Below are 27,365 nucleotides of genomic sequence, written 5' to 3'. Positions count from 1 at the left end.
TTCTGGTACCGGGTTTAACTCCCTCCCAGATAGTGAAATGCTGCCTCCACTACCCATAGGACCACCTGCAATTCCACCAAATCGTTTTGATCCATACTTCGATGCGACGACTCCCAGTAACGTTACTGCTCTTGTTGGGAAATCAGCGTATCTCAGTTGCCGAGTTCGAAATTTAGGAAATAAAACAGTGAGTAAAGTACTTTATTTAATTAAACTATCTTCTTTTTACGGTGTCCATCCATTCCGGATGTTGGCGATGAGCATAGCTATCCTAACTTTACTTGCGGCTATTTGGAATAGTCCGGTCGTAGACGTATTGAACCACTTCCTTAGTTTTTGAAGCCAAGATATTCTTCTTCTCCCTGGTACTCTCTTTCAAAATATCTTGCCCTGAAGAATGAATTGCAATAAGCCATATCTGTGTTCATTTCTCATAACATGGCGGCCAATATATTCTAATTTGCGCTCTTTGATTGTGTTAGTGATCTCGCATTCCTTGCTCATTCTACGTATTACCTCAATATTAGTCACATGATCCACCCATGGAATTCGTAAGATGCGCCTGTAACCCCACATCTCGAAGGCCTCGAGCTTTCCTAAAGAAGCTTCTGAGAGCGTCCATGCCTCTACTCCGTATAATAATGTAGAAAATATATAGCATCTGATGATAGAGATTTTGGTACTTAGTGGTAAATCGTGACTTCTGAAAAGAGACTTCATCTTTACGAACGCTGATCTTGCTTTCCCTATGCGTTTTGTTATATGTTAGTACCAAGATATGTGTAGCTGTTTATTATGTCCATTGGCTGTTGGTTTGCTAAAAGATGTGTATTTAATATTTCGCGCTTACTAATTACCGTGTACTTTGTGTTGTTTGTATTGAGATTCAGCCCATATTCTCGACTTATATCTGATATGCGCGACATTATTGTTTGTAAACCATCTAGGCTATCGGCAAAAACCATTTCGTCGTCAGCATATCTTATGTCGTTTAGAAGCACTCCGTTAACTAAGATTCCTTGCTCTAGTTGGGCCAGTGCTTGCTCGAAGATACGCTCCAAGTACATGTTAAATAGCACTGGAGACAGAATACATCCTTGTCTCACACCTCTATCTATGGAGATTGTCTCTGTCAACTGGTCATCCACTTTAGTGTTGGCAGTTTGGTTGTAATATTAATTATATATAATTCGCAAGTCTCTATCATCCAAGCCCGCTTCTTTCAAGATGGATATGAGCCTGTCATGTTTACTCTATCAAATGCCTTTTTGTAGTCGATAAAACAAGTATATACATTACAGTTGACATCTCTGCACCTCTGGATAAGCACTTGTATTGCGAATAGAGCTTCTCGGGTGTCTTAGGTATCGCGGAATCCAAAAATGACACTTTTTCTTCACATTTTTTATATATTCTGTTAGGTATCACTTTTAAAAACGTTTTAAGTAAGTGGCTCATTAGGCTAATTATTCTGTAGTCTTCGCATGTTTTTGCATTTAATTTTTTTGGTATAGTTACGAAGGTCGACTTTAACCAGCTTTGGGAAATATTTCCAGTTATATATATTTTGTTTCTAAATATAGTCGTTATCCATTGTATTCCTTGTTTGTCCATAACTTTTAGGAGTTCTGTATAAAATTTCCTATAGCTTTACCATCTTTAGTTTTTCTAATAGTGGCCGTGACTTCTTCAATGGTAATCGGGGGTCCTGTTTGGCATTCTGTCTTCAATGGCAATCTTCCTTTCATCTCCAAATGTTACTTCCACATATTTCTTCCAAGTGTCTAGTCTCTCCTCCACACTTAGTAGTGGATTACCTTGGTTGTCTGTCAAACATCTAACTCTTCTAGGCTTGTATAAGCCTGCAGATGCGTTAACTTTTTTGTGCATATTGAATGAATCGTGTTTCTGTTGAAATAGCTGTATCTCCGTACATTGTTCTCTCAGCTGTGTGTCCTTAGCCATTCTGATTGCTTTTTTGATCTCTTTGTCTATTCTTTTGTATAATGATCTTTGACCTTTCGCCTCTCTTCCATCATATCTAGAATCTCATTTGTCATCCACGATTTTTTCTTAATTTTTAGTGGTTTGAGGAATTTTTCTTGTATATCTTGTAAAACTCTATGCAATTGTTCAAGCTCCTGGTTGAATCCTATTAAATCAGTTTGAATAACGGTATTCAAATTGCTGTTTTACACTGTTTTACACTCTGTTCTGTGCGTTGGTCTTTGAGTAGCCTGATGTCATATTTTGGGTTGACACTACGTCGAATCTTCTTTAGTCTGACTCTCATTTTGCAAATGAGTGGGTTGTGGTCTGACTTGATATCGGCTCCTGCTGATAATGCTGTTACGGAATCTTTTATTAATCAATATGTAATTATTTTATTTCTGACTATGGGGCCTAAAGTATCTTGAGGTGATTTCTACGTGTATAATCTTCTGTATGGGAGTTTGAAGTAAGTGTTAGTAATTACAAACTCTACTTATACAAATTCACCCAATCGGTCTCCTCGCTCATTTCTTCCTCCAAGCCCAAACTGTCCTATGAATTCTCCCGATTGTCTCCTACCAATCTTGGCATTTAAATCACCCATACTTAATCAAGGTTAGATCCTTTTTGGGAAGGTGTTTCAAGGTGTTGGATAATTCATTATAGAATGCTTCAATTAAACTATAGTGGGGAAAAATAAAACACTGGCTGGGGGATATAATTCGATTAATATTTGTTACAACTCATGTGGTAACCTTTTTACAAACGTTTTATAATAAAAAATGTTGTTTTTAAGAGTAATGCAAAATTAACTATGAAAAGCATTTTTTCCAATTTTCTTTTTGAAGCGAAGCTTCTATACTTGTATTTTCTCTGTATGGTAGTCCAATAATGCTTCCGGATGAGCTAAAAATGCTTCTAGCTCTGTAATTTTTACATTTTTTTTTGTCTCTTTTTTGTAAATAGAGCTTATATACCCCAAGCTCTAATCGTCTGGAATATTTCCTTGTTTGATTAGATATTTATTAGATCTCTACCAACAATTATCTTAAAGTATAATAAATGGTCCGAGTTTTATTAATTTAATGGGGATCTTTAAATGTGTTGGTAGCACATGATGCTACCATTGGGTGACCTTCTTAACCAGTAAGTCGTTTTTCCTCCTCTCTAGGTCTGCCAGACATACTAGTCTCTGCGATTTAATAAATTTAATAAATCTTCTCACTTTATTACGCTTATTTCATCGTTCATTCTTCTCCTCATTTCTCAGTTTTTCGTTCTTATCGGGCCCATCATTCTTTTAAAGATTTTTCTTTCGAATATTCCTAATCTTTCTTTATCTTTACCTGTGAGGCACTGTATCTCAGCTGCATAATGTAACTACTGGTCTCATCGAAATTCTGTATACTTACAGTTTTGTATTTCTGGATAAGTTCTTGCCCTTTATTAGCCTACGGTATCTCCAGTATGTTACCTACCTGCTAGTATTCACTCCGTTACTTCTTTACTTTTATTTTTACCATTTACAATTACTTCCAAGTCTTTTAATTGTTGAACTCTCGGCTGCGCGTAATTTTGTCATCAGTTTTACGCCTGATAGGAATTTGGAGTTCTTAATAAAAATTATCGCGATTAGCGCAAAACTACACTGCATTTCAAAAAATAATATATAAATAAAATAATAATTCAATTTTTTTTAAAGATTTCTAAGTAAAAAAGTATATCCCAGTACTTACTAATTTTTTCAAATTGGAATATTATCGAGAGACGATATAAATATATACATTTTTGCCATTAACGCTACAATAATTCTTACCTTTAGTAATTTTTATTATATTGATGTTGAATGTACACATTGTATTTCTTAAAATAGTTCGTAATATCGAAAATCACAAAAATCTCGAAGATATGGTCATCTTTTTGGACCGTGTCCTATACGTATAATATATGACACGGATTTATTTAACAAAAAAATATATCAATGCAGTTAACCGTTATCCAAAAAATCTTTATTGGCTTACAAAATTTAATAAAAGGGAGTTGACTTTAGATTAAGTATTGGCGAAAAAATGTAATAACGTACAAGCCCCTGCCCTCAAAAAGAGAAGTGGAGATTAAACCGATACCTATCGTCTTGTTAACTCAATAAAAAAAGCAGATGTTGAAAAAAAAACTTAACGTTGTCTGTTCACGATTTGGACTATAAACAGATGTCTTTTTTCTCTATATTAGTTTTTTTTATTAGGAATTTAGTTGTTTTTTTTCATTATGTTTTTAAGCTTTATGATCGATTTTCTTCTTTCTACAGAAAACAGTAAAACATTCCATATTTCGAAATTTTTTAGTAACGCAATCGCCCAAGAATACGCTAGTCTTTAAGCAATGGTATTAAATTGAAATTTTAATTGTAAATATTGTTAGATATACACTCAGCGGCGGATCCAACATTATTAAGAGGGGATCTGATTGGCTAAATTTCTAGATAGAAATTAATAATAATATTATTTTTTTATAATTAATTGTTTCATTAATTGTTTCATAAAGAATTCATTAATTTTTAAAATTAATTATTTAATTTATAATTATTTTATAATTAATAATAAAATTTTCACCTTAGAGGGAGTGTGAGTTGTATGACTAAATATGGATAATACTAATTGATGTAGCCATACATAACAATGAAAAGATCGATAAGTACAGAGATCTGGAAATTCAAATACAAAGACAATGGAGAATGGAAAGTATTCAGATAAAACCTATGATTTTCTTTATTACTAGGATCATTCCGACAAATCTCCTGGAAAACATAAAAAAGCTGAGTCTATATGAACTTCTCTATAACACCATGCAGAAAGCCGTATTGCTCTCAACGTCCAGATGTATACCAAAATATTTTTGCACTTATAAACTGTGAGGCATAAGTTAGGGATATTGGTAAAACTTATATAAACAATAATCCAATACAAATTTGCCCCACTTTATAAACCATGTCACTTATCTACATCAACAATAATTAACACTAGTTTTTTGTTTTAATTATTTTTTAGTCAAAGAAATAATAATTAATTAAAATAAAATATCAACGAATTGTTCAGTCTATGTTTTAATTTGTACTATTTGTGCATCCTATGCTTTGCAGATGTTTTGTATGTTGTGAGACGGGTCTATGCCGTGGATGTCATGTACTTATACCATTTTGTATATGCATTTTCATGCAATAAAAGAAAGTTTAACTCTGATTGCAAAAAAATAAACACTGGGTTGCCATTTTTGCTGGCTGCGTCGCGTAAATAATCTTCACCTTCGCCATTACTGGCGTTGTGGTATGCACCCGTATTACTAGACATACATATAGTATCCAGTCACTCGGGCAATCATCTCTTAATTTTGTCGGAGGGAACCGATTCACTTGAAATTTGGTGAGTTAATAGCAAAGTGCTCAAATAACAAAAGTTATATAACGCCGATGTGTACTTCCTTCCCAGGGGTGGTTGTCACCCCTTCTCAGGGGTGGAAATTTTTTTACTCAAAATAATCACGGAATTAAGTAGAGGATTAAGCAACTTGTGTTCAATAGAGTTTTTGCAGAAAGTCAATACTTTCAAAAATATTATGCCTTTGATCAAAAAAGAATGCAAAACAAAAAGAAGTTTATAAAAGAAGAGTGAGACTATGTTTTACTACAAAAAGTCATGTGCATGTAAACTGAGTAAGTTACAGCTCGTTAAAGATGAACTCTTAGAATATTTGAAGGAAAAAGGGGCAATATAATTAACCTAATATCCACCAGAATCAAAATTAATCGGGTTCTTTCCACACTACATTTTATTTTAGTTCTCGATGAATGAACGAAGAAATAAGAGGCGTAATAAAGGGAGAAGATTATTAAATTTATTAAAGCGTAGATACTAGTATGTGTGGGAGACATAGAGAGGAGGAAAAACGACTTACTGGTTATGAAGGTCACCAAATGGTAGCCAGAAACTGAAAGACCAAGGGGAAGACCAAGAGAGAGATAAAAAAACCAGCTCATGAGAGATATTAAAATCCTGAAAGTGAGAAACTGGAGACACCAATGCACAGATCGAAATAAGTGGAAGAAAATTGTAACGAAAGCCAAGTTATACAACAAACTTTGACAGTAGACAAGAAGAATGCAGAGTGATTCACGGCGATTAATCAAAGGGCTCTATCAGCTCTATTTATAATAGGTGAGTTTTTGTATAATGTTTTAAGTAATAACTTATATATAATGGTATTGTTGCTTCCGTCCAGGAGGTCTAGTCGTGTTGGTACTTTTCTAGGTATTATAGTTACATTTCTCCTCTTTCCTTGGTATTGAATTCTGTCCTCGGAACTTCAAGAAGTTCTTGTAGACCTGCTCCTTTTTGTTGTGACATTTTAGGTCCAAATAACATTTTTTTTTGTATAAAATTAGTGCTAGAACAGACATAACTTTTATTATAAGGGTGAGACTTATGCTCATTGTCATCAATGGCTGTAGATTTGTTTTTTGGTTGGCTCGATTGTATGATGTGTTTTCAGGATTTCTAATTTTTCCAAGATAAGTGAGTGCTTTGGCTGTAGTTTCATTTGTACGATGCTCTTGTCTTTCTATCAATGATCAGTTGGTTGGGTAATAAAAACAGCCAAAATCGAATACCTTGGTCAGATCATGAAGAACAACGAAAGATACGAGTTGCTGCAATTAATGCTACAAAGAAAAGTAGAAGGAAAACGAGGACCAGGTAGACGAAGGATTTCCTGGCTGAAAAATCTACGTACGTGGTTCAACATAACAACCACAAATGTTTTCAGAGCAGCGGTTTGCAAAATACAGATTGTCATGATGGTCGCTCACGTCCGAAACGGATAAGCACTGCAAGAAGAACCATTTCTAATATAGCTGTAATTTGTATATAACATTTTTCAAATTACTATAGTCTTTGTAGCTCTAGCTCCCCTATTCTCATGGACAAGTAGGCCACAATGTAACAAGAGTAGGAAACAGAAGGAGGAAAATGAATGAAGAAATTAAAGATGACTTGTATAATGAAAATTTGGCTAGGAACATAAATTCCCTTCGCTTAGAATGCATTGGACACATACATAGACGATGACTCATAGATACACTGAAAAGGATAATTAACTGCACCGCTATGGACCAGGTGCAGAGAAAGTCCTAGTAAAAAATGGTAGAACAACGTAGGTTAATATATACATGTAATTAATACCAAGGACTGGAAAATTCAAAGCAAAGGCAGGAACAAATAAGAGAGAGTCACGATAGCAGCAAAAATGCATAGTAAGTTCTAAATAATAAAGAGGAATAAACCACCTGCTCTTAAAGCCTTTAATGATGTTTAGAATCAAAATTTAAAAAAATTCTTTTCACTGTCTGATATTTGCAGTTTTCTTGAATTTCTTAGTGATATTATTTTTCTCATTTAATAAATTTCAAGCTTCATTTCTGTACTTTTCATTATTCATTACATATGATCTTTTACATCGTTAACTTATTTTTGTTTTAAGATGATATTATCTTATAATAAAACTGTAAATTTTAGCTTACTTTATTTAATAGTTTCCAGACATATTTACATGTTTCTCGCGTTGCAATAAAATTTAAACGCGCTCTAAATATTCCACATACTTCTTAATAAATGAGAGCAGATGTTACAAGAGATACCGCTTAAGAATGCAAAACCTAAGAAATGATAAATCGACCGAAATGGGGTGATATGTTTCCGAAATACTATCCAGTAAAATTAGCCTGATATGTATGAACTCTTAGGAAAATTGAAATTTGGAGATATAAGTATGAGCATTTGGGGATTTAAATGAACGACGAGTAAAGTTCCTAAACTTTGAATATATTCATATCCCCAGATATCACGCTGATTCAGATACCACAAATACCTTTAGCCACATGCGAAATCCAGTCTGCTTTCATTTCGAGATAACTCTAACTTCGCTAAATTTTATTCCTTCACTTTTTACAACTGTTAAAACATTATATAATAAAATTAGTATCTTAATTAATATCGTATTAATATATTAAAATAAAATTAATTAATTAATAATAATTAAATAAAACTTTATAATATTTATATACATAGTTGGATGATTGGAGATATTTACACATAAATATGCGACTTTATACAAAAAGTTTTAAAATACAGTACAACCTCGGTATAACGAATCTGAAGGCTCCGAAAAAAAATTCATTATATCGGGAATTTTTCAATAACGGTGTTCGTTATATCGAGGTTAAATGCGACCAATATTCGTTATAAAGGGGTTCTTAAAGCTGAATTCAAACCTCTATATAACGAATTTCTCATCACTTAACCTCAGTTTAACAAATAATGATTTACAGAATAACTGTAGACCTGTGTCTTAACTTAGAAAGTACGCTACCAAAAACAGGGGAAAAACCTAAATATTTTTGAGAATAACGTAATTTATTTGACAAAGTTAAATTCGTGTTGGAAATGTAATATAAAACTAAACAAATAAAAAAATACTTTTACTACGTCCTTCTATGTACATCGTTCGTTATTGAGTACCCTGATTACCGCTGCAAAGGCAGTAATTTTTGATTGTTTACCTTGTTGTGTTAGGTTATCCATTTCACAATCCAGCACAGTGATCCGCATCAAATTAGCATAAAATCCGGGTCACCTTGAAAATCACCGATATTTCATTTTTAACGAGCTTTATCGTAAATAATAATAACACAAATACAAACTCATGCATGTTTCTAAGAATTGTTGCGGGTTCCTTTGTAACAAAGAATTCCAATAGTGCCGATTTCGCGGTAAAGTGCACACTTCCCAAAATGAACGCTACCTTTTTTCACAAAAATGCCTTTGACTGTTGTTGAAACGGCACAAATTGTTGCACTTGTGGAAGACGGTCACACTCAACGGCAAGTCGCAAGAACTGTTGGCGTAAGCCTTTCTACGGTTCAACGAGTACTTCAACGCTTTCAGGAGGCAAGTTTGCTAACCAGGCGACCTGGCTCTAGACGAAGAAGAATGACCAAGGCACTAGATGACCGTTTCCTTGTGTTTCAGGCTTTACGAAACCCGGTTATGCATCAAAATCGTCTAGAGGAAGTACGAAATCGCAATTTTAGTGTTGCAACAGTCAGAAGAAGACTTTGTTCTTCTTGACTATTTTCTCGGGTAATGGCTAGAGGACCGCCACTTCGCCGGGTGCCTCGAGTTGCACGACTAGCTTTTGCTCGACAATACGTGCATTGGGGAATTAACGATTGTAGCAAAGTGTTGTTCTCAGATGAATCCCGTTTCTGCCTAACTGGATCCGATGGACGTGTAAGAGTTTGGAGGAGACCCGTGATCGATTTTCACAAGCTTGCATTGCTCCAAGAATGCCATTTGGTGGAGGCTCGGTCATGGCTTGGAGAGGTATATCTTCCGACTTCCACACAGAATTACCCTTCATTGAAAGAAAATGGGTCCCTAACTGCACGAAGGTACATTACGGAGATTCCGGAAGAACATGTTATGCCCAACATGGCAGGGCTTGGAGAAAACGCAGTTTTTATGCAGGACAACGTGCCACCGCACGTGGCCAGGATCAGTATGTAATACTTGGACGAAGTTGGAATTACGAGGGTACCCTGGCCAGCTAGGTCTCCGGACCTGAATCCCATCGAAAATCTCTGGGACGATTTGAAAAAACGTATTCAAACCCATACACCTCCTCCTAACAACGCACAGGAGCTTAAGGATCTGTTAGTGAGAGAGTGGAATAACATACCACAACATGTAATCCGGAGAAAAATTGAGAGTATGCCCCGTCGTCTGCAAGAGGTTATTAGAGCAAGGGAGGGCAATACACGATATTGGTCATTGAAATTTCACTGATTTTTTACCACGTCTGTATTTTCCATTTTTTTTTTTCGTATGTCTGTTTTATCAACAATTTGATTTGTTTTCTGTTTTTTTTCAATAAAAACAATAAAAAACCATTTTTTTTTTCAAAACAAACATTGATGACAAATAAAAAATACATTAGCCAAAAAAAAGGTAATTACTGCACCAGAGGCAAAAATATTTAAGAAACTTGAAATTTTCAAGATGACCCGGATTTTATGATCGCGAGTGTATTTAAGAACACCATCATTTAAAGCATTTTTTTTTTTAGAAAATAACACATTGAGGGCATCCTTTTGATGTAAAATCTGGTTGACTAACGAGTTCTTCATCCAAGTCGTCTTCTGCTTCTTCTACTGTTTCTTACTTCCTGCCACGGAAGATACGATTTCAGCATCAGTGAGCTCTTCACAGATTGCAACGTCATCATCCAAGTTGACAAACTCTTCAAAACCCAAGTCCACGTTTAAAGCCTCCCTCACTGTCGTCCAACATCCTTCAATTGGTTCTGGTTGTTGAACTTCTGGATTGTCCTCATCTTGGTTTTGGTCACGATCATTCACTTGAAAGCCGCTTTTCTTGAAACAGTTGACAATAGTTTTATCGTTAACATTATTCCATGCCTTTGTAACCATCCACATAGCATCTAACACACTAATTTTGATTGGAGATTGGCATTCCAAGTCGTTCAAGAATTGACGGACAACCTCCCTTCTGTACTTGGTTTTGAAATTTTGTATATTCATTCCTTGATCAAGCGGTTGAAGTTTAGACGTTGTGTTTGAAGGCAGGAACTAAACTTTAATGTTTGTTATAACCGGAATATCTCCATGTGTAGTACAATTGTCGATAAATAAAAGAATGCGTTTTTTCTTCTTTTTTATCGCGTTGTTGGTTTGTTTCAGCCAGTCACTGAAGACCTCTTCGATCATCCACGCTTTTTTATTAGCTGTATAGTCTGTTGGTAAGGTTGATACGTTTTTGAAACATCTGGGTTTTTTTGATTTTCCTATGACGAGAGGTTTCAGTTTATCTGTACCAGATGAGTTAGTGCAGAGTAAGACTGTCAAACGATCTTTGCTGTTTTTGCCCCCTTTGCAAGGGTCTCCTTTCAACATTAACGTTTTGTCCGGTAGGAACTTAAAAAAACCCTGTTTTATTAGCATTGTAGATAACATCTGCATTGTATCCACGGGTCAAGTCTGGCAATTTAGCTTTCCAATCTTCGCAAGTTACATTATCCATGACAGCACTTTCACCACAAACTTTTTTGAAACTAATTTCGTCTCTCTTTTTGAACCGATCCAACCAGCCACTACTGGCTTCGAAAGTCTGCATGCCCTAATTGTTCTGCAAACTGTTGAGCCTTTTCTTGGAGTATGGGACCTCCAACGGGCACATTTTTATCACGGCACTGTTTAAACCACTTAATAACAGCTTCTTCGACATCCTGTAGCTCACATTTCTTAGCCTTTTTGCAAATTGTGGACAGTCCACCGTCAACTCCGTAATTTGGCAATCTCAAATTTCTTCTTTTTGGAATTTTTTTAAACAAATTGTATCAGTTTACGTTTAAATTCTACTGTAATTCTACTGTGTTTTTGTGACATAGCAAATACGAACACAAAATAAAAAAAACTTTACACTTCGATGTACGATAGTAACACTCAAATCTTTAGGTACTTTAGGTACTGATCACGGTGTAAACACAGTATCAAGGTCAGCACTGCACTGACTGACTGATGGTTCTAGGGGTAAGGGGTGGGAAGCAGGTCACATTGTTTTCATGTCTGGACTTGTCCGTGAGTCACCACAATCTGTACTAAACTACGCTAAGCCGAGGTTTGGAACGCAGAAATGCGTAACACAGGGATTTCGTGCGTTATGTAGGTGTTTGCCACACTCAATATTCAATATACAGGGGTTTTAATTTTTTTCCGCAAATCGTAAAAATTCGTTATATCGAGGATTAAAACCGAAATAGTTCGTTATATAGGGGTATTTTTTACATTGAGTGTTATGGACGTTTGAAGGGGATTTAAAAAATTGTTATATCGGGGATTTCTTTATATCGGGGTTAGTTATATCGGGACTGCACTGTATATAACACGTACACCTATTATTGGGCGTGCATATTCGCCGATCCTACAACGTATGGCATAGGAAAATAAATACGAACCTCCGATTGGTCCTAATTTAAACGTCGTCTCAAATAAAAAAAATATTCAAATAGTTTTATTTTTTCGCTAGTTAGTATCAACAAAAATTCTTTATACTTTACATATCTTAAACGAGGTGCTTAATATGTTCTTTGTATTTGCAGTGTAGTGCTGTGAGTACTGTAGGTATCAGAGACTTGGGATTTGCGCAATGCTCCTTTTTTTTAAATAAACTAAAGATGTCAAATTCCAAAAATTTTCTAGTCCCCTTCTAGACCCTCTAACATAGCTATAGACTATGTTCTCTCCAAACTAGACTCCGACACAAGAGGGATACAATGGACGTTAATCACACGCCTAAGCGATCTAGAATACGCGGACGATATCTGCCTATTAGGTCAAAGGTTCCAAGATCTGGCTTACCAATTGGAAACACTTTCCACTGAAGCCAATAAAATAGGTTTGAAAATCAATATTAGTAAAACCAAGTCCATGAGAATAAATGCAAGGAACAACACGCTATTTACTATCGACAATATGCAGATTGAAAATGTGGAGAACTTTACGTATCTTGGAAGTGTCATAACAGAAAACGGAGATACAGAAGACGATATTCGTATGAGGATACGAAAAGCCCAACAAGCTTTCAGCACGCTCAACCCTGTTTGGAGATCTGGCGAGTATACTACAAGGACAAAGATCCGAATATTCCGATCAAATGTCATGTCTGTTCTACTCTACGGATGTGAAACCTGGAAAGTGACAAACACCCTCACAGACAAACTGCAGGTCTTTGTTAACAAATGTCTACGAAGAATTGTTCGTATATTCTGGCCTAACACCATCAGAAACGAAGATCTGCTATACCTGACCGAATAAAAGAGGGTACAAAATGAAATTAAGTCCAGAAAGTGGGGTTGGATCGGTCACACACTCCGAAAAAATAGTTCCAGTATCGCAAAGACTGCCCTAGAGTAGAATCCCCAAGGGAAAAGAAAAAGAGGTCGCCCAGTACAAACTTGGAGAAGATCCATCATGGACGAGATAAAAGGCCAAGGAAAGTCTTGGAATGAGGTGAAGGCCTTAGCGCAAAATAGAACCCGATGGCGCGTTTTCACTGAAGCTCTATGCTCCACTTAGGAGTTCAAGAACCTTATATATCTAGAACCTCTAGGTTGTTTTCACTTATTTTCTAATTTAAAAAAAGATTTATATAGTTTTACCGTAAAATCCAGTGGTTAAGATACCTATATTTCTCCAAATTTGATATTTTTCATTTTTTTGAATTTGAGTTAGTAAATATCAGAAAGTTTGTTCTCAAAAATATCATATTTGGAAAAAATTCAACCCATACCATTGAATTCTACTTAAAAAACTGTAGGTATAACTAAAAGATTTTAAAAAAATGCCCATTAGAACTCTAGAAACAACTTCTGTGGCATAACAAAATTGAATTTGGCGTCAAATCATAATATCCCCTTACTATATTTATTACCAATCCCAGGGACGTATTTACTTGCACATTCTGTACGTAGTGGGATCGGCGAATATGCATTGTGCGTTGGCGAATTATGTTATCGTATAGAGCAGACGTCTATACTTCGCGGCATGACAAAGACAGACCACTATACTCTGGAAATTTTTTGGAGAAAGAGAGAGAGAGAGAGAGAGAGCGTGTGACTCGTTGCTAAGAACTATCGATATAATATATACTATACAGGGTGTTCCAAGATGATTTTGCCAGCCTATAATTCAGGAATATATGAATATTTTTATTTGCAAATTGGGAAATGTCAATTTTAACTACAATACTATCAATTGACATATACATGAGATCTGTGACGTCATCACGGGCGCTGTGACATCTTTAAAATGGAAAAAATTAGGGGGTGAAGGTTAGGCCAAACAAAAAGCTTTGTATCCCAAATTCAACGGTGTCCCATAATAAGAGTATTAATGTTAATAAATATGCTAAATTTGTAACCAAAGTGTACACGTGTAAAACCAACCCACATCAACAAATATTTAGATTTTAACTCCAACCACGACGTCAACATCAAAAAAGGGAATTATCAAATCATTATTATTATTATTAGCTGAAAACACCTATTCTAATGAAAATTCATTTCAAAAAGAAAACAACCTGCTAATACTCATTGTCATTTATAAACAAAAAATTTTATAAAACTGGAGACATGAAACAACAAAAGATCACAAGCAATGCAGAAACACTCACAAGAAGGGATTCACAGAAGACAACAATACCATATATAAAAGGCTTAGCAGAAAAATTAAAAAGGATAGGAAATAAATACAACATCACAACAACATTCAAAAGAATTAATACACTGAGATTTATTATGTCCAAAATTAAACCCAACAATACAAAGATTTCTGTCCTAGTCCGAGGCTCGTCACCGGTTCTTTGAGCTTTTTTTTTATTGTTATATATGGCAGGCTGCTAACTTAACCCTACAACCCTCCTCCTTTATCCGGGCTTGGGACCGGCAACATCACCCATCAAGCTACTCGATCCACCTAGTGGGCAATGCAGGCGAAGGGAATATCACTGGATTTAGTAAAAACCATTGAGAATATATATAAAGATAACATAGCTATGGTAAGATGTAAAGGAAAACTATCGCAACCTATCAAATATGAAACTGGCATTAGACAAGGAGATTCGCTGAGCCCATTAATATTTAATCTGATAATGGATGAAATCATAAAGAAAGTTAAAAAAGAAGAGGATATAGAATGGGAGAAAAGGAAACAAGGATAATATGCTACGCCGACGACGCCACAATAACAGCTGAAAATGAAGATGACTTACAAAGATTAATTAAAGAATTCGAGGATACGGCGCTCATATACAACATGGAGATCTCAACAGAAAAAACGTAGTCGTAAATAACAAAATAATAGAACAAGTGATGGAATCTGAATACTTGGGAATAAAACTGTCAAGCTACGGAAAAGTGGAAGAAGAAGTACAAAAACAAGTGAACATTGCAAACAGAGCAGTAGGATGTCTCAACAACACAATCTGGAGAAACAAATACCTCACAACGGAAACGAAAACCAGGATATATAAATCAACAATAAGACCGATAATGAAGTACACAGCGGAAACAAGAGCAGATACGGCGAAAACACAAAGAGTACTGGAAACAACAGAAATGAAAGTCTTACGAAAAATAACAAACCAAACTCTAAGAGACAGAGTAAGAAGTGAGGAAATACGAGCGAGATGTGGTATAGAGGAAATAAACGCGTGGACCAAAAGAAGAAAAGTGGAATGGAATCAACACATCGAAAGAATGACAGAAAATAGAATAGTACGAATAGCAAGAGACAAATCGCCAAATGGAAGAAGATCATTGGGACGACCGAGGAAAAGATGATCAGACAACGTCAATTGAGGCTAAAAACCGAAGTAAAACAGGCATTAAGTCTATTTATAAAGTAGGAAGAAGAGGAAGAATACAAAGATTTCTATGTGGAAGAAGTCGCAAGACCACTAAGTGTCAGGATAAACAAGTATAAAACATCCATCAAAAATAGACTTCACAGAGAAAGGCTAACACATAGTGTTAAAAAAAATGATCTTAGGCTCCTGGCGATCATGTTTTCTATTTTAAACCATTTAACAACTAATCTTTCGTTATTGGTTGATAAATCTGAGAATATTTAAACAAATATTTTTGTAAAAACAAAAAGAAAAATCAAACGATTTCTACCTAGCGAAACCGAATTCAAATTTTTACCACTGTGTTTCCTAAAATTTGCGAAAAAAACAGTTGGATGAATTACTCGGCAAGGGAATCTAAAATTGCATTCCACAAGCCGTTCATCCTGGTCAAAATTCGTAGTGAATTCAGTTTCTGGTACTTCAAACGAAGTAAATAATAAAACAGAATGACGGTATTAGATTTTTGTTTCGATACAGTGCAGCGACAACCGCTGATACGTATTTCGACCTCCTTAGGTCTCGTCAGAACGGTATAGTCACTGCTCTGAACCAAAACAAAAATCTCTCCCGTCCTAGACAATAGTTATTAAAATAACTATATACGGACGTAACTACGCCATCTAAAAAGAAAAAGAGAAATCAAACGATTTCTACCTAGCGAAACCGAATTCAAATTTTTACCACTGTGTTTCCTAAAATTTGCTAAACAAACAGCTGGATGAATTACTCGGCAAGGGAATCTAAAATTGCATTCCACAAGCCGTTCATCCTGGTCAAAATTCGTAGTGAATTCAGTTTCTGGTACTTCAAACGAAGTAAATAATAAAACAGAATGACGGTATTAGATTTTTGTTTCGATACAGTGCAGCGACAACCGCTGATACGTATTGCGACCTCCTTAGAGGCTCAGAGCAGTGACTATACTTTTCTGACGAGACCTAAGGAAGTCGAAATACGTATCAGCGGTTGTCGCTGCACTGTATCGAAACAAAAATCTAATACCGTCATTCTGTTTTATTATTTACTTCGTTTGAAGTACCAGAAACTGAATTCACTACGAATTTTGACCAGGATGAACGGCTTGTGGAATGCAATTTTAGATTCCCTTGCCGAATAATTCATCCAGCTGTTTGTTTCGCAAATTTTAGGAAACACATTGGTAAAAATTTGAATTCGGTTTCGCTAGGTAGAAATCGTTTGATTTCTCTTTTTGCTTTTAGATGGCGTAGTTACGTCCGTATATAGTTATTTTAATAACTATTGTCTAGGACGGGAGAGATTTTTGTTTTGGTTCAGAGCAGTGACTATACCGTTCTGACGAGACCTAAGGAGGTCGAAATACGTATCAGCGGTTGTCGCTGCACTGTATCGAAACAAAAATCTAATAATTCTGTGAAATATTTTTGTTTTTAGGTATCATGGATCAGACACAGAGATATTCATATCCTCACAGTGGGCAGCTATACATATACGAGCGATCAACGTTTTCAAGCAAATCACCATCCTGAAACAGACGACTGGACTTTGCAGATCAAATGGGCTCAAAAAAGAGATGCTGGTACTTATGAATGTCAGATTAGTACCCAACCGGTAAAAAGTTATTTCGTCAACTTAAATGTAGTCGGTAAGTTATTTTTCTATTTTATCAGAATTTTGTTAAAATTATTTTTTAATACATTACAATAAGAGTACAAAAAGAGATAGAAAAATATATAGTGTTTAATATACATTTATTACAAGACCAATTTGTGTCAAAAAATTGGACCAACATTTATGGGAATTCGATTTAAGTAGGTAATATTAAAGACACATTTAGCATGTAAAATTCAGCATAAAAAAGTCGCGTTGGAAGTTTTGGAAGAAGTTGAAAAAAGAAACAACCAGAATAAAGCAACAATAAATAGATATGAATAAAGAATTAAGAATGACAAGCAATATGGGCATACATTGAATAATATATAAGAGCAGCAAGAAAACCTGAATCTTGAAAAATATTGAAATACTTGAAAAACAATACCACCGTATCAGTACAGTTTTTAAGTAAAGTACATAAAAGGAGAAGAATGGGAAGACTGTATTTTAGAGTTACCCACAGAGAACCATCCGGAATTTATAGAAACAGATAAAGTAGAGCAGCAACAACAAACCCAAGTTCCATTCAAATATAGAACGGAAAACTACCCAAACTCGTTTATTGTCTTATTGTCTAATAATAGTTACATTTCAATAACATATACAATATATTACAGCCTTCCTCCTTCTTCTGCCAACGTTCCGCTTCTCCAGCGCTTACTTTGTAAGACCGCATACTCTTCGGGAACCTGCTTTCTCGGATACCTGATTTTGTAAGAATCATTTTTAACTTAATTTAGTCTCGTTATTATCGTCCACCTGTTACAATACTTGCACAGGATAATGTTTTCTTTGGAAAACTTAAAGAAATATCATCTCTTGATAATCTTATTATTACTGGAGATTTTAATTTCCCAGAGATCACCTAGTCAATAACTTCATTATCGGACTCCAAAAACGCCCATAATTTGTTAAAAGCTTTGTAGTAAATTCAAACCTGATACAACTCATCACATAACCTACTAGATTAGAAATTAATAACCAACTTTCTACTATAGACCTATTGTTTGTTAACGACGAACCGCTGATTTCATCTTTCGAAATCAGCTCTCATATGGGAAAGTCAGATCATGCAGTTATAACGGCTCACATTCAGTTCAATCAAAACTACGCTACTAATGTCTTTTCTGAAGTTGACACTAAACTCTCTTAAATCGACTGGCATTTATTTTTTGCAGACTTAAACGATCCCTCATTAATGTGGAATGAATTTCTCGATACCGTCCACAATATAATTTCTACAAATACCACCTTCCGTAAGACTTATAAAAATCTTAAACCCTGGATAAATCAAACAGCAATAAAACAAATTAATCACAAACGACATCTTTCGCGGAAATTTAAACACACCGGGATTCTCAGTGTTTTCCAAAACCACCGCAGATTTTCAAATAACTTACAATTATATCTAAAAATTAAAAAAAAATTGAAGCGAGTTTTATTTAAAGTGGTAACTTTAAAAAGTCTGCAAATACATACGATCCTCCTTGACGTCTAAAGTTTCCATTCCTCTACTTCAAAAACCCAACCAAAGCTTAACACCAAAACTTAATATGTGCAGACACGGTTGCCATACTTTTAACGTTAAGTATGCAGGCCTTTTTTTACAGGATTCCTTTCTCCTTTAGTTACAAAATAAGCATCCGTCACATCTATTTTTAAAAAAGGCAATAAACTCGACCCCAACAATTATCGTCCCATTAGCTGGCTGCCAGTAGTTGGCAAAGTCATGGAAGCCATTATTTCCGAGGAAATGACCAAATTCTTTCTCCGGGAATGTGTTATTCCAACAAAATAACATGGATTTATCTCTGGTTGGTTTATTCTAACCAATCTCCTACATTATGTTAACGACTGGATATCGTCCCTTAACAGTTCGCAGCCGGTCGACGTTGTTTATCTAGATTTCTCTAAAGCCTTTGACCGTGTTCCTTAGCACAGGTTTCTTCATAAGTTAAAACATTTCCTGACAGATCGTCATTACAAAGTTAAAGTGAATCTCGTGAAAATTCAAGCGAATCTTTCTCACAAGACAGGCAGTGATATTCCTTATTATGTTTCAAGTAAAATATCGTTATATGCTGATGACACAAAAATATATGCCATTTCAGTTAAATGCCAGCTAACCGTCCAAATGGACTTGGACTTTATTTTAACTTAGTTTTCCAGTGAATACTACCCTTAAATGCAAAAAAAATGTGTAGTGCTTCAAACTGGTAAAAATAACCCACTTGTGTCTTACTGTGTTGACCGGCAACCATTAGATTCTGTGTTCTCGTATAACAAGCTTAGTGTTAACGTATACAGCAGCCTAATGTGGTCTGACCACTTGCTTATTACTTCTATTTATAAACTTGCGACATCCAGACTATATCTGAGATGTTTTTCGAGAGTTTCAATGTAAACATTCTGTTATCTTTACACTCTTTACGTAAGACTGATTCTTGAATACGCTGGTCCAACGTGGTATTCTGATTTGATTCGAGACAAAACTTTGTTCGAAAACAATTAATGAAAAGCCACTCGAATTCCTTTGGGACCGAGAAGACCTCCTTATACAGAAGAAATTAGTATGGCTAACCTAACTTTTTTTGAACTTCAACGACAACGTGGAGACTTATTATCACATTTAAAATATTAAAATTAACTTTCGGAAATTTCGACGAAATGTTTACCATAAATTAAGATGAACGCCTCAGAGATTATCAGTTTAAACAAAAAGAGAACTTTTCTACAAGATGAAGACAGAAGTTTCTACCAAATAGAGTTTTTGAGAGCTGGAGTGATAACATTCTCTCTGCCCCCTGTACCAACGCGTTCCAAAACAGACTTAACTACCGTTTTCATACTAATATATAGTGGTTTCGAAGAAAAAAGAGACTCCAGGCAGAGTCAGCATGCATGATAAAGAAAAATATCGTATATTTGAAGTAGATATAGAGATGGGCACAAAGGAAACGATAACAAACCTAATTATATGCTATGGACCTATAAAGATGCACCTAAAAACGAAAATAATTGTACAGCGAAGGAGATATGGGCGTTAGAGTGGAAAAGAAGCAGAAAAATGAAACGATGTTATGAAACCATAGCAACCAATAGAAAGGAGCTTGATAAGAGACGTAAGGGTGAGAAGAAGAATTGGTAGAAAACTATTCCAGTCATTGAATATAGAATTCCTCAACAACAAAGAAATTTGAAGAAAAACGAAGATGGCAATATACGAAATAATATATAGGCCAACATTGACACATGGGTCAGAAAACTGGATTTTAACAGAAGACACCAGAGCAGGATTCAAGCAGCAAACTTTGGCTGTCATTATGTCTCGAAAATTTTCTTTGCTGGTGAGATATTTATACTCCCAAATAATTATTCCGTCCATCTTTTTCCTTTTACTTTTCCTAATATTATAAGTCGAGACCGATGATATTTATGTCCTCTATCTGTGTGGCCGAAATATTTTGTTTTCCTCCTATTTACAATGTTTAGGAGCTGTCGGTCTATTTTATCATTCGAAAAATATCTTCGGATGATGAACAAATTTTTGACCAGACAGACATCAAAAAAAAAAATTTGTTTAATTTACTAATTTTTGTATTTTGAGAACGATTTCCGAAGTGGAAATTGAAACGTCAATAAACATATTTTAACCTTTAATTGTGGCTTATTCCCATTTAAATAGTAATTAAATCAAAATATTTGTGTACTACTCCTAAATTAATTTCTACTGCTATATTGTTCATTTCGTAGTAATTTTTTTTTATGTTTTTGTAAAGTTTTGATGTCTTCATGTTGAAAAACTTAAATTTAAGTTAATATTTAAATTTTTTTGCTTTTTTTACAGTACCTACCGCTCAGATTCTAGGGGGACCAGATCTACATGTCGATAAAGGTAGTACCATCAACCTAACCTGCTCCATCAGATTTAGTCCTGAGCCTCCCGCGTATATATTTTGGTATCATCATGACGATGTAAGTATAGAAGTTAGATTGATAATTATCATTGTAGTTTTAGATTACTGTTCCATTCTAATGGGATTGTTACTACTCAAATATATAAGTACTGTTAGATTATAATATAAAAATGCTCAAAAACACTTGAATCTAAGGCGGATTTCATCATTATTATCATACTATAGATTATCACAATCAATCTTCCCATGCATAACATAACCCAGGTATTGTAGCTTTCGTGTTTTGATGGTTTCCACTATTTCCACTCCTTTGGTAATTCTTCTCATGACTTCATTGTTTATTACATGCTCTGTCTATAATACTTATATTCAGATTTTTTTTGTAAATGAAACATAGATGAATGAAACAATGATAGAAACATAGGCGAGAAAATGTAACTCTTGGCCAGTCTCAATTCCAGTTACAGGTCTCTTGTACTATTCAACACTTGTACGTCAATGAAATGGGAATGTACCAGTCTCATTTTGTTAAAGTTTGTTCGTGCTTTTTCTACTCGAACTTTGATTTTTCTTTGGAGTAATCTTTGGAGTAATTTCTACTTGTTCTATGTCTTACCGTTAAATATCTTTTGCACCTTACTGCTTTTTAATTGTAACAAGTTATCGATGGCGAGGCTGATAATCTCACACAACAGTTGTTGAATTCCGTTCCATTTTGTTTACCAGTTTTTTGCCTACTCTCGTCTTTCTTGCCATCCGTTTGCTTTATTTAAAGTTGATATTTTTTATTTATTTTTCCATTACTCTTTTCGATGTATGTTTTCGTCTGTTTCTTATGCCCCCTCTACTTCAGAGCCTATATAATAACAGTTCATGTTGATTATCTTAGTATATAAGTATAGTTTTATATTTTGTCAGTTGACCTTCAAAGTATTTTATTTTTGATTGCTTGAGTGTTCTACGTAAAAGAATACGAAATTCAAAAAATGGTGCAAACTCCATCTACAAGGGAGAAAAGATCGAGTGGTTAAACTAACAACTAGGAGCAATAGAGCAAGACAGACGTACCCACAAATTGAAAGAATTCTATAAAAAGGTACCATCATTTAATCCCAAGCGGACATCTGTAGTAAGGGGTATAACTGATAACGAGGGAAGAATTGAACATGACCCCACAAAAATGGGAAAAATTTGGAAAAAATATTGCTGCACAACCTTGAACAAACAAAGTGGAGAAAACGAATTAATTGAAGTTTGAATGCTGAAATAAAAAAGGAAATAAATACGGCAAAAAATGGTAAAGCAGCAGGAAAAGATAAATTAGTAAAAGAACTGATAAAGTACGGCGGTAAGCACCTACATAGGGAAAGGAATCAAATGCCTGTAGAGTGGACAACTGGAATAATATAAAACTTATAAAATCGTAGCTAAGTTAGTAAATCAGAAATTAGAAGGATAGTAAGAGAAAATATTAGGTGATTACCAGAACGGATTTCGTCCAGAACGATCAACAACAAACGCCATCCATATATTAGAACAAATAATTCAGAAATCCAGAGAATATAAAAAGGACGATCATGATTTTGTTGACTACTCTGCGAAACAGCTCCGCGGAGGTCATCCCAAACCATTGTCGGAGGTTTTTCAACCACGAAATACGACGGCGATCGTAGGCAGGCAAATTAATTATCTTAAATGAAACATACTAATCTTCCTTGTTTTAATAGGTTATCAGCTATGATTCCAGCCGTGGTGGGGTAAGCGTGATCACTGAAAAGGGCGATGTTACTACAAGTTTCTTACTAATCCAGAATGCTGGTATACAGGACTCTGGAAAATATTCCTGCAGCCCTTCAAATGCTGATGTTGCAAGTATACGAGTTCATGTATTAAATGGTAAGTTTTTAATTTTCACTTACCCTTTGTGATTATCAGGATATGCAGATTATTCTTGTTAGATATGAACTACTGTTGCTACTGCTATTACTACTGCTACCATTACTATTACTTTCTACGAAGTGGTGAAGAATTTTTGACTGGTCTATCTGAGTGATTTTTGATTTTGGATTTATTGACAACATACGATTCATATATGACGACTAGTTTCTAAGATAACAGCTTTATTACCTACAGGCAGTTTTGATTTTTTCGATTAATCAATCCTTTTTTTTCTATGATATTTTGTTTTTATTTTTTCAGAATATGTATTTTACATCTAAATACAAACCATGCTTATGATGGAACACACAGTTTCATTAATTTCACCATATACCATATAGTGGTTTTTTACTATAGGTATAATAGACAGCAGATTGCTCAAAAATTATAGGTGATACAAACAAAAATTAGGCCATATTTGGATTCAACACATAATAATCTAGAGAAATCACCTATTTAAATAAACAGTTTTTAAAAAGTTATTCTTTGTCTTTGTAATTCTTTTATTCTAAATTTCTTTGAATTTCGTTTATGTGTCAACTTTCTGTTTTTATTTTAAAAATAAGTGTCATTCCAATTTTCTTACCACTAAATATAATATCGTCTTCAACTATTATTGTTCTATTTTCTTTTACTATGTTCTTTTACTTTTTGTATCACATTTGTACACTTCCCTTGTGTACATAGTGTATTTGTAATGATTGGTAAAACTGATGACACTTGTCATCTTATCAACAAGGTATTTTTCCCTGACTTCTGATAAACAGTAGAAAGCAGGGTTCAGTTTTGTACTGTTTAAATTGGCTGTTTTCAGTTAAATATTTTATTTTTCATTGTAATTTCAACCTCCACCTAGGGGTAAGTCTTCAATATTACCTTTCAAAACTTCACTGTTCTTTTTTAGTTTATTCATTGTTCTCATTTTCTGTATTCTTGTTTTTGGAAGAAGAAGATTTTATATTTCAATTATTTGTAAATTTTAACCTATATATATTCAAGTGGTTTTAGAATTTGTCAAGTATATGCTTTAGTAATTGTAAATTTTATACAAGAATTCTACTGTCAAAAAATTAGAAAGGGAGACAAATCGGACCCGGAAAATTACAGAGGAATTATTAATATATTAAAAACAACACTAAAATTAATAACCAAAGTGATAGCAAATAAACTGAATGAAATTATAACACAAGCAGAAGAACAACAAGGTTTTAGGTCAGAAAGATCATGCACCGATGCAATATAAATAATGGTGCAAGAGAAATCATTAGAATACAATCAACCGGCATATCTATGTTTCGTGGACCTTTTGTCAATTATCTGGACGGTCTCGATATTCACGTGATTAATTTATATTTAAATGGGAATAAGCCACAATTAAAGGTTAAAATACGTTTATTGACGTTTCAATTTCCACTTCGGAAATCGTTCTCAAAATACGTTCTCAAGTATTTTGAGAACGATTTCCGAAGTGGAAATTGAAACGTCAATAAACGTATTTTAACCTTTAATTGTGGCTTATTCCCATTTAAATATAAATTAATTTAAAATGCCACAAGAAAATAGCTTCAGAACAATATTCACGTGATGATTGAGTCTATCTGGGTGGTTACGACCGTGATAGTCTTTGTAAATGTTACTGTTTCTAATCTAGCACGGAGCACCAAAGATATTCCTTAGTACCTTCTTCCGGAAACGTTGGATTATCTGTGTTACTTTCGCTGGTACAAACTTATAGTTGTATACCACAACTCCAAACAGCCTTGAGGATTTTATTATAGAGCAGCAACTTGTTATGAGCAGATAATTTGTCCCTTCTGCTCCTTTATTTGATAGTCACGGTGGGTAGTCTACACTTTCTGCAATAGTCACCAACGCCTCCATTATCAGTCATTCCATCTTGTAGCTTTACTTCCAGAATTTTTAAAAATTTCTAAATTATTTTAATCTTTTTTATTTTAACTTTTTAACTTTTCCTTTTTACTTCCTTTTGCCTTCTTTAATTGTGTGATATTTGACGAATAGTACTTTTAATTTTGTGTAAATTTAATATTTATATTATTTATTCTTCTTCTTCAAGTGCCATCTCCGCGGCGGAGGTCGGCAATCATCATAGCTATTCATCATAGCGACTGTTTAAACGGCTGCTCTGAAACGTTCATTTGATGTACATCCGTACCACTCTCTCAGGTTGCGCAGCCATGACATTCTACGCCTCCCTATGCTTCTTTTTCCTTGAATGTTTCCCTGCATAATCAGTTGGAGCAAGGTGTATTTCTCTCCATGTGTACTATGTCCGAGATATTCCAATTTTCTTGTTTTAATTGTATTTCAAATTTATATTTCTTTATTCATCCTTCTCAAAACCTCTTTGTTTGTGACGTGTTCTGTCCACGATATTTTCAGAATTCTTCTATACACCCACAGCTCGAATGATTCCAGTTTTTTCATTGATGTCGCATTCAAGGTCCAAGATTCCATTCCATCAAATAAAGTCGAAAAAACATAGCACCTCGCCAACATAACTCTTAGTTCCAATTTTAAATCCCTTGTACATAGCACTCTTCTCATTTTGTTGAAATTTGCTCTAGCCTTTTCTATTTTGATCTCCTGAATGTAATCATTTGTGGAGTTAATCATTGTTCCCAGATATGCATATTTGTCGATTTGTTCGACGTTGGTTCCGTTTATTAGGAGATTCTCGTTATTTCTTTGAGTTTTCGATATTCTCATAAATTTCGATTCATTGTTAGACCATACTCTTTTCCATACTCCGCTATTCTGGTCACAAGTCTCTGAAGATCTTCAATATTTTTGGCTAAGATCACAGTGTCGTCCACATATCTAATGTTGTTGTTAATGGGAACTCCATTTACCTTTATTCCAGCTGTTTCACCCTCAAAAGTGTTTTTCAGAATCTCTTCGGTGTAGGTATTAAAAAGAATTGGCGACAATACGCATACCTGTCTCACTCCACCTCTAATTTCAATTTCTTCTGACAGGTGTTCGTTAACACGTACTTTTGTTCGGTGTTTATAATATAAATTTAATATGATCCTGAGATCGTTGTAGTCAATCTTCTTTGATTTCAGGACATTCATTAATTGTTTATGTCGTACTTTATCGAATGCTTTATTATAGTCAATAAAACATGCGTATATATCTTGATTAACGTCCAGGCATCTTTGTATCAGTGTATTAAGTGAAAAAAGAGCTTCACGCGTTCCTAGACCTTTGCGAAAACCAAATTGTGTATCATTAACGTCTATGTCCAGTTTGTGATATATTCGGTTATGGATGACTTTTAGTAGTAACTTTAGCACATGAGACATCAAGCTAATGGTGCGGTAATCTCTGCATTCTCTTGCGTTTTTCTTTTTGGGCAGACAAATAAAAATCAAAGTTAACCACTCTTTGGGTAATACGCCTGAAATATAAATTTGAACAATTAAATATTATTTATTGGCACAATATAAAACATGTAATAACCATTTATTTGGTAGCTAATCTTTTCAAAACAAAGAAATCATTAATTTCGATATGCGTCTATATAAAAGTAATAGAAAATTTAAGATTTTATAAACAAAAGAATAAATAATTTAATATTTAAAAATTTGAACACAAATAGCTAAAACTACTACATTAAGAATGTTTATGTAAATACTAACGTATCTTTCTTTTAGGTGAAATGCCAGCTGCAATGCAAACAGGCTCCGCTGGATTGTCCAACAGCTCATTTAATATCTTCGCTCTCATCATAGTTTCTTACATATACACATCCTGCTATTTTAGCAACCTTGATATAAACCAAGGAAGTTGAAGGTTTTTATCTTTGGGAAATATTAATTTGTAAATAACTGGGTATTCTTCTTAATCTTAAGTAAATCATTGTTAATGTAATCTGTTTTTTCGGAATATCTCTTAAAAAATAAAATACTAGCGGGAATATTTTAGTGGGGATTCTTGTTAACAGGGTATATGTTATTATATTTAAAAGCAACCAGTTGACTGATTTTAAAATATTTTTATTTAACACGTTCTATAAACAAGCACAGCTTTTTTCTAAGTGCAGTAATACACATTTATAAAAAGATATTAATTTAATTTAACCTATTATTATTTGACAATAGTAGAGTGGTTAACATAAGCCATTGACGCAAAAACTTCAACAAAGCAAACCGATGAGAAATTTACCAAGAAAGAAAAAATTAATAAACGAAAGAGAACATATCCTACTAACACTTTCTAAGTTACTTTCAAACAGTAGATAGCAATGGTTGATCTATAAATCTGTTTTTTCCCTAAAGGAAATAAACCCTATTTTATATAGTTTTTTTTTCTTTTTTTTATATGG

General features: G+C 34.3%; 1 protein-coding gene across 1 annotated transcript; it reads left to right on the top strand.

Moving 5' to 3' along the window:
* Positions 1–27,365, top strand: LOC140452159 (zwei Ig domain protein zig-8-like). The gene is made up of 5 exons (XM_072546254.1): positions 1–187; positions 16,941–17,151; positions 21,007–21,134; positions 22,804–22,972; positions 26,695–27,365. The coding sequence occupies exons 1-5, from the start codon at positions 38–40 to the stop codon at positions 26,829–26,831; spliced, it is 795 nt and encodes a 264-aa protein (XP_072402355.1). The 5' UTR covers positions 1–37; the 3' UTR covers positions 26,832–27,365.

The sequence above is a fragment of the Diabrotica undecimpunctata genome, chromosome 10, assembly GCF_040954645.1.
Source record: "Diabrotica undecimpunctata isolate CICGRU chromosome 10, icDiaUnde3, whole genome shotgun sequence".
NCBI lineage: Eukaryota > Metazoa > Arthropoda > Insecta > Coleoptera > Chrysomelidae > Diabrotica > Diabrotica undecimpunctata.
The sequence above is the reverse complement of the archived record's forward strand: the minus strand, read 5'-3'. Positions and strand labels throughout refer to the sequence as shown.